The sequence below is a fragment of the Mustelus asterias genome, unplaced genomic scaffold (genome assembly GCF_964213995.1).
Source record: "Mustelus asterias unplaced genomic scaffold, sMusAst1.hap1.1 HAP1_SCAFFOLD_1506, whole genome shotgun sequence".
Lineage (NCBI taxonomy): Eukaryota > Metazoa > Chordata > Chondrichthyes > Carcharhiniformes > Triakidae > Mustelus > Mustelus asterias.
This window is the reverse complement of record NW_027591451.1, coordinates 59,489-70,722: the sequence shown is the minus strand read 5'-3', so window position 1 is coordinate 70,722 and position 11,234 is coordinate 59,489. Positions and strand designations below refer to the sequence as shown.

Sequence of the window (11,234 nt, the reverse complement as noted above, 5' to 3'; positions counted from 1 at the left end):
AAGGAAATTTGGCATGTCAGCTACAACTCTCACCAACTTTTACAGATGCACCATAGAAAGCATTCTTTCTGGTTGTATCACAGCTTGGTATGGCTCCTGCTCTGCCCAAGACCGCAAGGAACTACAAAAGGTCGTGAACGCAGCCCAATCCATCACGCAAACCAGCCTCCCATCCATTGACTCTGTCTACACTTCTCGCTGCCTCGGCAAAGCAGCCGGCATAATTAAGGACCCCACGCACCCCGGACATTCTCTCTTCCACCTTCTTCCTTCGGGAAAAAGACACAAAAGTCTGAGGTCACGTACCAACCGACTCAAGAACAGCTTCTTCCCTGCTGCTGTCAGACTTTTGAATGAACTTACCTTGCATTAAGTTGATCTTTCTCTGCACCCTAGCTGTGACTGTAACACTACATTCTGCACTCTCTCCTTTCCTTCTCTATGAATGGTATGCTTTGTCTGTATAGTGCGCAAGAAACAATATTTTTCACTGTGTGTTAATACATGTGACAATAATAAATCAAATCAAATCAAAAACATGGGAAACATGCTAAGACAGGAAACTCTCCACATGGGAAACACGCTAAGACAAGAAACTCGTCTCATGGGAAACATGCTAGAAACACCCAAAGACAAGGAACTCTCCATATGGGAAACATGCTAAGACAAGTGTGAGTGGCGTGAGACCCGATGAGTGCCATGTGTTACAGGCTGAGGGGAACAGGTGACCTTGTCCCTGTGATTCTCACAGGCTCTCTTTGTCAGGGGATTAAAAAGCAGCGTGATATTTGACATCACTTCATGAGAACCTTTCAAACAAAAACTGACCCCAAACTGTAGAATATCTTTGGACAGGCAGCCAAAACATTGGGCAAAGCAGTAAAGGAAGAACCTGCATTTATATAGCACCTTTCAGACCTCAGGACCTCACAAGGCAACTTTCAGCCCAGTGAAGCGAGGGTAGATTTTACGGAGAGTCTGAAAGGAGAAAGGTGAGGTGCGGAGGTTTGGGAGAGAGTTCCAGAGCTCAGGCAGCTGAAAACAGCCATCAAAGATGGAGCAATTACAATTGGGGATGCTGTAGAGACCGGAGTGAGAGGGGCAGAGATCTCAGAGCGTTGTGAGGCTGGAGGAGGGGATTACAGGGATAGGGAGCGGGCAAGGCCACGGGGGATTATTCCAAAGGGAGGAATTTAAAATCAAGGTGTTGTTGGACTCAGAGCCAATGACTGTCAAGGAGCAGGGTGGGGTATGGGTTGATGGGAGTTGGTGTGAGTTAGGGAATGGACAGCAGGGTTCAGGGTGAGCTGCGGTTTATGGAGGGCCGGAGATGGGAGATGGTCAACAGAGCGTTAAAGCGGAATCCTTGTTTCCACGGAGTTAGGTGTAATGCAGAGACACGAGGCAGTCAGGCTGTGGGGAAGGTCGCTGTCCTTCCCCGTCCGGGGCTATATGTGACTCCAGTCCTCACACTGAAATGGTTAACTCCTAAATGGCCTCTGAAGGGGTTTAGGAAGAGTCTGGGTTTCTGTCAAACGTGCTGCCAGTTTGGGAGCTGCCACACCAACTCCACCTCAGGGGTAAGTGGAGCTGGGCCGAGTGGGCTCAAGGCCAGTGTGAGGGACAATGAACTCATTGACATCTGTTCCTCTCTCTCTCTCTCTCTCTCTCTAATGCAGACACGAGGAGGGATCGCTGCAGCTATCGATTGACCCGACAGAACCGTCTGTCCAGCCCGCAGGCCCAGCACGGTAACCGGGGCAAGAGGAGTATGGACAGTCAGCTCAGCAGCATCAGTGACACCTGCCTGAGCCAGCGAGCCCCAGAGAAACTACTCAGCTCCCTACTGGAGGCTGAACCTCCCAACGTTTACTCACTCAAACATCCCAATAAACCCTACACCGAGGCAACCATGATGATGTCACTCACTAACCTGGCAGACAGGGAGCTGGTTCATATGATCGCCTGGGCAAAGAAAGTTCCGGGTAAACATCCTACCTCTTCATTCATAAAGAACAGCTTCACACTGGCACAGGGAGCTTTACTCTGTATCTAACCCCGGGCCGTACCTGTCCTGGGAGTGTTTGATGGGAGCAGTGTAGAGGGAGCTTTACTCTGTATCTAACCCCGTGCTGTACCTGTCCTGGGAGTGTTTGATGGGGACAGTGTAGAGGGAGCTTTACTCTGTATCTAACCCCGTGCTGTACCTGTCCTGGGAGTGTTTGATGGGGGCAGTGTAGAGGGAGCTTTACTCTGTATCTAACCCCGTGCTGTACCTGTTCTGGGAGTGTTTGATGGGGGACAGTGTCGAGGGAGCTTTACTCTGTATCTAACCCCAAGCTGTCCCTGTCCTGGGAGTGTTTGATGGGGGCAGTGTAGAGGGAGCTTTACTCTGTATCTAACCCCGTGCTGTACCTGTTCTGGGAGTGTTTGATGGGGACAGTGTAGAGGGAGCTTTACTCTGTATCTAACCCCGGGCTGTACCTGTCCTGGGAGTGTTTGATGGGGACAGTGTAGAGGGAGCTTTACTCTGTATCTAACCCTGTGCTGTCCCTGTCCTGAGAGTGTTTGATGGGGGACAGTGTCGAGGGAGCTTTACTCTGTATCTAACCCCGTGCTGTCCCTGTCCTGAGAGTGTTTGATGGGGGACAGTGTCGAGGGAGCTTTACTCTGTATCTAACCCCGGGCTGTACCTGTCCTGGGAGTGTTTGATGGGGACAGTGCAGAGGGAGCTTTACTCTGTATCGAGCCCCAAGCTGTCCCTGTCCTGGGAGTGTTTGATGGGGACAGTGTAGAGGGAGCTTTACTCTGTATCGAGCCCCAAGCTGTCCCTGTCCTGGGAGTGTTTGATGGGGACAGTGTCGAGGGAGCTTTACTCTGTATCTAACCCCGTGCTGTACCTGTCCTGGGAGTGTTTGATGGGGACAGTGTAGAGGGAGCTTTACTCTGTATCTAACCCCGTGCTGTACCTGTCCTGGGAGTGTTTGATGGGGGCAGTGTAGAGGGAGCTTTACTCTGTTTCTAACCCCGTGCTGTACCTGTCCTGGGAGTGTTTGATGGGGACAGTGTAGAGGGAGCTTTACTCTGTTTCTAACCCCGTGCTGTACCTGTCCTGGGAGTGTTTGATGGGGACAGTGTAGAGGGAGCTTTACTCTGTTTCTAACCCCGGGCTGTACCTGTCCTGGGAGTGTTTGATGGGGACAGTGTAGAGGGAGCTTTACTCTGTATCTAAGCCCGGGCTGTACCTGTCCTGGGAGTGTTTGATGGGGACAGTGTAGAGGGAGCTTTACTCTGTATCGAGCCCCAAGCTGTCCCTGTCCTGGGAGTGTTTGATGGGGACAGTGTAGAGGGAGCTTTACTCTGTATCTAACCCCGGGCTGTACCTGTCCTGGGAGTGTTTGATGGGGACAGTGTAGAGGGAGCTTTACTCTGTATCTAACCCCGGGCTGTACCTGTCCTGGGAGTGTTTGATGGGGACAGTGTAGAGGGAGCTTTACTCTGTATCGAGCCCCAAGCTGTCCCTGTCCTGGGAGTGTTTGATGGGCATGATGTGGAGATGCCGGCGTTGGACTGGGGTAAACACAGTAAGAAGTCTCACAACACCAGGTTAAAGTCCAACAGGTTTATTTGGTAGCAAAAGTCACTAGCTTTCGGAGCGCTGCCCCTTCGTCAGGTGAGTGGGAGTTCTGTTCATAAACAGGGCATATAAAGACACAAACTCAATTTACAAAATAATGGTTGGAATGCGAGTCTTTACAGGTAATCAAGTCTTAAAGGTACGGACAATGTGAGTGGAGAGAGCGTTAAGCACAGGTTAAAGAGATGTGTATTGTCTCCAGACAGGACATTTAGTGACATTTTGCAAGCCCAGGCAAGTCATGGGGGTTACAGATAGTGTGACATGAACCCAAGATCCCGGTTGAGGCCGTCCTCATGTGTGCGGAACTTGGCTATCAGTCTCTGCTCAGCGACTCTGCGCTGTCGTGTGTCGTGAAGGCCGCCTTGGAGAACGCTTACCTGAAGATCAGAAGCCGAATGCCCGTGACCGTCGAAGCGTTCCCCAACAGGAAGAGAACAGTCTTGCCTGGTGATTGTCGAGCGGTGTTCATTCATCCGCTGTCGTAGCGTCTGCATGGTCTCCCCAAGGTAACATGCCTCGGGACATCCTTTCCTGCAGCGTATCAGGTAGACAACGTTGGCCAAGTTGCAAGAGTATGTACCATGTACCTGGTGGATGGTGTTCTCACGTGAGATGATGGCATCCGTATCGATGATCCAGCACGTCTTGCAGAGGTTGCTGTGGCAGGGTTGTGTGGTGTCATGGTCACTGTTCTCCTGAAGGCTGGGTAGTTTGCTGCGGACAATGGTCTGTTTGAGGTTGTGCGGTTGTTTGAAGGCAAGAAGTGGGGGTGTGGGGATGGCCTTGGCGAGATGTTCGGCTTCATCAATGACATGTTGAAGGCTCCAGAGAAGATGTCGTAGCTTCTCCGCTCCGGGGAAGTACTGGACGACGAAGGGTACTCTGTCCGCCGTCTCCCGTGTTTGTCTTCTGAGGAGGTCGGTGCGGTTTTTCGCTGTGGCGCGTTGGAACTTTCGATCGATGAGTCGAGCGCCATATCCTGTTCTTATGAGGGCATCTTTCAGCATCTGGAGGTTTCGGTTACAATCCTCCCCATCCGAGCAGATCCTGTGTATACTGAGGGCGTGTCCGTAGGGGATGGCTTCTTTAACATGTTTAGGGTGGAAGCTGGAGAAGTGGAGCATTGTGAGGTTATCCGTGGGCTTGCGGTACAGTGAAGTGCTGAGGTGACCGTCCTTGATGGAGATGCGTGTGTCCAAGAATGCAACCGATTCCGGAGAGTAGTCCATGGTGAGTCTGATGGTGGGATGGAACTTGTTGATGTCATCATATAGTTGTTTCAGTGATTGTTCACCATGAGTCCAAAAGAAGAAAATGTCATCGATGTATCTAGTGTATAGCATCGGTTGAAGGTCCTGTGCGATGAAGAGGTCTTGTTTGAACCTATGCATGAAGATGTTGGCATATTGAGGTGCGAATTTGGTCCCCATGGCTGTTCCGTGTGTCTGGATGAAGAACTGGTTGTTGAAGGTGAAGACTTTGCGGTCCAAGATGAAGCGGATGAGTTGTAAAATTGCATCTGGAGACTGGCAGTTGTCGGCGTTGAGTACTGAGGCAGTTGCAGCAATGCCATCATCGTGGAGGATGCTGGTGTAGAGTGCCGAGACATCCATTGTGACGAGGAGTGCTCCTGGTTCAACTGCTCCATGTGTGCTGAGTTTCTGTAGGAAGTCCGTAGTGTCGCGACAAAAGCTGGGGCTTCTTTGTACAATGGGTTTCAGGATGCCCTCGACGTAGCCGGAGAGGTTCTTGCACAGGTATGCATTGCCTGATACGATGGGACGGCCGGGTGTGTTTGCCTTGTGTATCTTTGGGAGGCAGTAGAGATCTCCAACGCGGGGAGTACGTGGGATGAGAGCATGGAGGGTGCTCTGAAGGTCCGGATCAAAGGTCTTGATCAGTCTGTTGAGTTGACGGGTGTGTTCTTTGGTCGGATCTGCGGGTAACTGTCTGTGGGGTTCCTCGTTGTTCAGTTGTCGTAATCCGTTCTGTTCAGTATGACGATGGCCCTTCCTCTGTCTGCTGGTTTGATGACAATGTTGCGGTTGGTCTTGAGAGCGCGGATGGCGTTGCGTTGTGATTGGGTGATGTTCGGGGCTGTCTTGTGAGTGCGGCTGATTAATTTGGTGTTGACGCACCTCCTGACGGCTTGGGCATACATGGCAAGTCAAGGGCAGCGGCCTTCCGGAGGAGTCCAATTCGACTCTTTCCTCTTTGGTGGGCTGAGCTTGCAAAATCTCACTAACTGTCCTGTCTGGGGACAATACACATCTCTTTAACCTGTGCTTAACGCTCTCTCCACTTACATTGTCTGTACCTTTAAGACTTGATTACCTGTAAAGACTCGCATTCCAACCATTATTTTGTAAATTGAGTTTGTGTCTTTATATGCCCTGTTTGTGAACAGAACTCCCACTCACCTGATGAAGGAGCAGCGCTCTGAAAGCCAGTGGCTTTTGCTACCAAATAAATCTGTTGGACTTCTTACAGTGTTTGATGGGGACAGTGTAGAGGGAGTTTTACTCTGTATCTAATCCCGTGTCACCATGGTATCCACCTTCAAAGTGATGTGATGAATGCCTGATGCTGCGTTAATGTTGGCAGGTTTCCTTGACTTGGATCTCCATGACCAAGTGCAGCTCCTGGAGTGTTGCTGGTTGGAAGTTTTAATGGTGGGTTTGATGTGGAGGTCGATTGAATATCCTGGGAAACTGCTCTTTGCACCGGATCTCATTCTGGACAGGTGAGGGGAATGTTATTTACTTTTGTCCTTGCTTTGCAGATGTGTCTCTGATTCCTGCCACTTCTGACCCTCGCCACCTCTGACCCCCGCCGCCTCTGACCCCCGCCGCCTCTGACCCCCGCCACCTCTGACCCCCGCCGCCTCTGACCCCCGCCGCCTCTGACCCCCGCCGCCTCTGACCCCCGCCGCCTCTGACCCCCGCCGCCTCTGACCCCTGCCGCCTCTGACCCCCGCCGCCTCTGACCCCCGCCGCCTCTGACCCCCGCCGCCTCTGACCCCCGCCGCCTCTGACCCCCGCCGCCTCTGACCCCCGCCGCCTCTGACCCCCGCCGCCTCTGACCCCCGCCACCTCTGACCCCCGCCGCCTCTGACCCCCGCCGCCTCTGACCCCCGCCGCCTCTGACCCCCACCGCCTCTGACCCCCGCCACCTCTGACCCCCGCCGCCTCTGACATTGCCCCGGAGTTATGTGTTTGAATCTGTGTCAGGCTGAATGTACTCCATCCCAATCCAATCACTTTGCCAGCCTCTTCCAGTCGATTTTAGATATCTGGGATGATGAACCCAGAGCACGATAGGTGAGAACGTAAGCACATTTCCAGAGCATTGTTAAACACTGGTCACAGTGTTTTCAGCAAGTGAAGTACAGACTATGAGGCCAGAAACTGTAGGAGCAGAGCAGGCCATTCAGCCCATCGAGTCTGCTCTGCCATTCAATGAGGTCATGACTGATCTGATATTATATCCTCAACTCCACTTTCCTCCTTATCCCCGTATCCTTCGATTTCCTTACTGATTAAAAATCTGTCTATCTCAGCCTTAAACATACTAAACGACCCAGCCTCTACAGCCCTCTGCGGTAAAGAATTCCACAGGTTCATTACCCTCTGAGAGAAGAAATTCATAAGAACATAAGAAATAGGAGCAGGAGTAGGCCATCTGGCCCTTCGAGCCTGCCCCGCCATTCAACAAGGTCATGGCTGATCTGAAGCGAATCAGTTCCACTTACCCGCCTGCTCCCCATAACCCCTAATTCCCTTATCGATCAGAAAACTATCTACCCGTGATTTAAACATATTCAACGAGGAAGCCTCCACCACTTCAACGGGCAGAGAATTCCAGAGATTCACTACCCTCTGAGAGAAGAAGTTCCCCCTCAACTCTGTTCTGAACCGGCCCCCCCTTATTTTGAGGCTGTGCCCTCTAGTTCTGGTTTCCCTTCTAAGTGGAAAGAATCTCTCCACCTCTACCCTATCCAGCCCTTTCATTATCTTATATATCTCTATAAGATCACCCCTCATCCTTCTAAACTCCAACGAGTACAGACCCAATCTGTTTAATCTCTCCTCATAAGCTACATCCCTCATCTCCGGTATCAACCTGGTGAACCTTCTCTGCACTCCCTCCAAGGCCAATATATCCTTTCGCAAATAAGGGGACCAAAACTGCACACAGTACTCCAGTTGCGGCCTCACCAGTACCTTGTACAGTTGCAGCAAGACCTCCCTGCTTTTATATTCTATCCCCCTCGCGATAAAGGCCAACATTCCATTCGCCTTCTTGATCACCTGCTGCACCTGCAGACTGAGTTTTTGCGATTCGTGCACAAGGACCCCCAGGTCCCTCTGCACAGTCGCACGATGTAATTTTTCTCCATTTAAATAATATTCCAATTTACTATTATTTCTTCCAAAGTGGATAACCTCACATTTGCTAACGTTATATTCCATCCGCCAGATCCTCGCCCACTCGCTCAGCCTATCCAAATCTCTCTGCAGACTTTCCGCGTCCTCCACGCAATTCGCTTTCCCACTCACCTTCGTGTCATCAGCAAACTTGAATACCCTAGATTCAGTCCCCTCCTCCAGATCATCTATGTAAATGGTAAACAATTGAGGCCCCAGCACCGATCCCTGCGGCACGCCACTGGTCACCAACTGCCAACCAGAAAAGCACCCATTTATCCCAACTCTCTGCTTCCTGTTAGATAGCCAATCCCCAATCCACGCCAACACCTTACCCCTAACTCCGTGTACCCCAATCTTCTGCAGCGACCTTTTGTGAGGCACCTTATCGAACGCCTTCTGGAAATCTAAAAACACCACATCCACCGGTTCCCCTCTGTCAACCGCACTAGTGACATCTTCATAAAAGTCCAGTAGATTCGTCAAACACGACTTTCCCTTCATGAATCCATGCTGCGTCTGCTTGATCGAACCATTCTTATTCAGGTGCTCTGTTATTTCCTCTTTAATAATGGACTCTAGCATCTTCCCAACTACGGACGTTAAGCTAACCGGCCTGTAGTTACCCGCCTTTTGTCTACTTCCTTTTTTAAACAGCGGCGTAACAGTAGCTGTTTTCCAGTCAGCCGGCACTACCCCAGAGTCCAGCGAATTTTGATAAATTACTACTAACGCATCTGCTATTACCTCAGCCATTTCTTTCAGTACCCTGGGATGCATTCCATCCGGGCCCGGGGACTTGTCTACCTTCAGTCCTATTAGTCTACCAAGCACCACCTCCTTAGTAACAGTAATCGTATTAAGGACCTCCCCTCCCACCAACTCTCGATCTCTAATATTCGGCAAACTATTTGTGTCTTCCACCGTGAAGACCGACACAAAGAACTTATTTAAAGTCTCAGCCATTTCCTCGTTTTCCACTATTAAATCCCCCCTCTCATCTTCCAAGGGTCCAACATTCACTCTAGCCACTCTATTCCTTTTTATATACTTGTAAAAACTTTTACTATCATTTTTTATATTTTGAGCTAGTTTAGTTTCATAATCTATCTTTTCTTTCTTAATCGCTTTCTTAGTCGTTCTTTGTTTTTCTTTAAAGCTTTCCCAATCCACTAATTCTCCACTATTTTTGGCCACTCTGTACGCATCTGATTTTATTTTAATACTCTCCTTTATTCCCTTCGTTATCCACGTCCGGTTATCCTTTTTCTTACAGTCCTTCTTTATCACCGGAATATATGTTTGCTGAGTACTTAAAAAAATCTCCTTAAAAATCCTCCACTGTTCCTCAGCTGTCCTACCTACCAGTCTGCTCGCCCAGTCTACATTAGCCAATTCCACCCTCATCCTATCGTACTCCCCTCTGTTCAAGCAGAGGACACTGGTTTGGGACCCTACTTTCTCACCCTCCATCTGTATCAGAAATTCCACCATATTATGATCACTCATCCCAAGAGGATCCTTCACAAGAAGATCCTTAATCCTACCTGTCTCATTGCACAGAACCAGATCCAAGATAGCTCGCTCTCTCGTAGGTTCTGTAACATACTGTTCAATGAAACAATTCCGACAGCATTCCAAGAACTCTTCCTCAAGCCCTCCACGTCCAATTTGAGTCGACCAATCAATATGTAGGTTAAAATCCCCCATGATTATTGCCGTTCCACTTTTGCACGCATCCATTATTTGCTTGTTTATAGCCCTCCCCACCTCTAAGTTAGTATTTGGGGGCCTATAGACCACGCCTACCAGTGTCTTTCTCCCCCTACTATTCCTTATCTCCACCCACAACGATTCCACGTTTTGCTCCTTAGAGCCTATGTCGTCTCTCACTGCCGTCCTGATATTATCCTTTATTAACAAAGCTACCCCACCTCCTTTTTCTACCTGTCTATCCTTCCTAAATGCCTGATAACCCTGTATATTCAGTTCCCAGTCCCGGTCACCCTGCAACCACAATTCCTCCTCATCTCCATCTTAATGGCCAACTCCCTCACTCTGAGACTCTGCCCTCTGGTCCTCGACTCTCCCACAAGGGGAAACAGCCTCTCGGCATCCACCCTGACAAGCCCCCGAGAATTCTATGTGTCTCAACAAGATCACCTCTCATTCTTCTAAACTCCAATGAGTTCAGGCCCAACCTATTCAAACTCTCCTCATAAGAAAACCCCTGCAGATTACCTGGTGGTACCCGGCCTGAGGCAGGAAATCAAGAACCAATCTCCTCTCCTCGGCCGATTCTTTATTGCCTCGTCCTGCGTGTCCCTGGCTCGTTGCCCGGTGAGGGCGACAACTGCTGGCATGTATTTTGTCTGTTCAAAAGAGACCCTGGGAACAGGAGGCCATTCAGCCCTTCCAGCTTGATCTCCCTTTGAGTTCGATCATAGCACGTCAGTACCTCAACCTCATTGATCCCCCTTCCCTCCACATCTTTGAGGGATTAACAGGATAAATCCTGCACAGCGGGGGTTCACAAATTTGGGATCAGATTCTCAGGATAAGGGGTTGGCCCTTTAGGACTGACATGAGGGACAGGTAGTATTGAGGAGGCAGGGAGGCTGCAGAAGGACTTGGACAGGTTAGGAGAGCGGGCAAAGAAGCGGCAGATGGAATACAACGTGGAAAAGTGTGAGGTTCTGCACTTTGGAAGGAGGAATGGAGGCATAGACTATTTTCTAAATGGGAAAATGCTTAGGAAATTAGAAACACAAAGGGACTTGGGAGTCATTGTTCAAGATTCTCTTAAGGTTAACGTGCAAGTTCTGTCGGCAATTAGGAAGGCAAATGCAATGTTAGCATTCATGTCAAAAGGGCTAGAATACCAGAGCAGGGATGCACTTCTGAGGCTGTATAAGGCTCCGGTTAGACCCCATTTGGAGTATTGTGAGCAGTTTTGGGTCCCGTATCTAAGGAAGGATGTACCGGCCTTGGAAAGGGTCCAGAGGAGGTTCACAAGAATGATCCCTGGAATGAAGAGCTTGTGATATGAGGAACGGTTGAGGACTCTGGGTCTGTACTTGTTGGAGTTCAGAAGGATGAATGGGGATCTTATTGAAACTTACAGGATACTGCGAGGCCTGGATAGAGTAGATGTGGAGAGGATGTTT

The 11,234-nt window shown here is 49.9% G+C and overlaps 1 protein-coding gene across 1 annotated transcript in view; it reads left to right on the top strand.

The window, feature by feature from the left end:
• Positions 1-1,684: 1,684 nt before the first annotated feature.
• Positions 1,685-11,234, top strand: part of LOC144488386 (estrogen receptor beta-like) — a gene marked incomplete at its 3' end in the record, with an annotated part of 66,848 nt that continues 57,298 nt past the window's right edge. Inside the window, exons 1-2 of the mRNA XM_078206453.1 lie at positions 1,685-1,985; positions 6,245-6,383. Of these exons, the coding sequence (XP_078062579.1) occupies positions 1,772-1,985; positions 6,245-6,383 (353 nt within the window). The remainder of the gene's footprint in view (positions 1,986-6,244; positions 6,384-11,234) is intronic.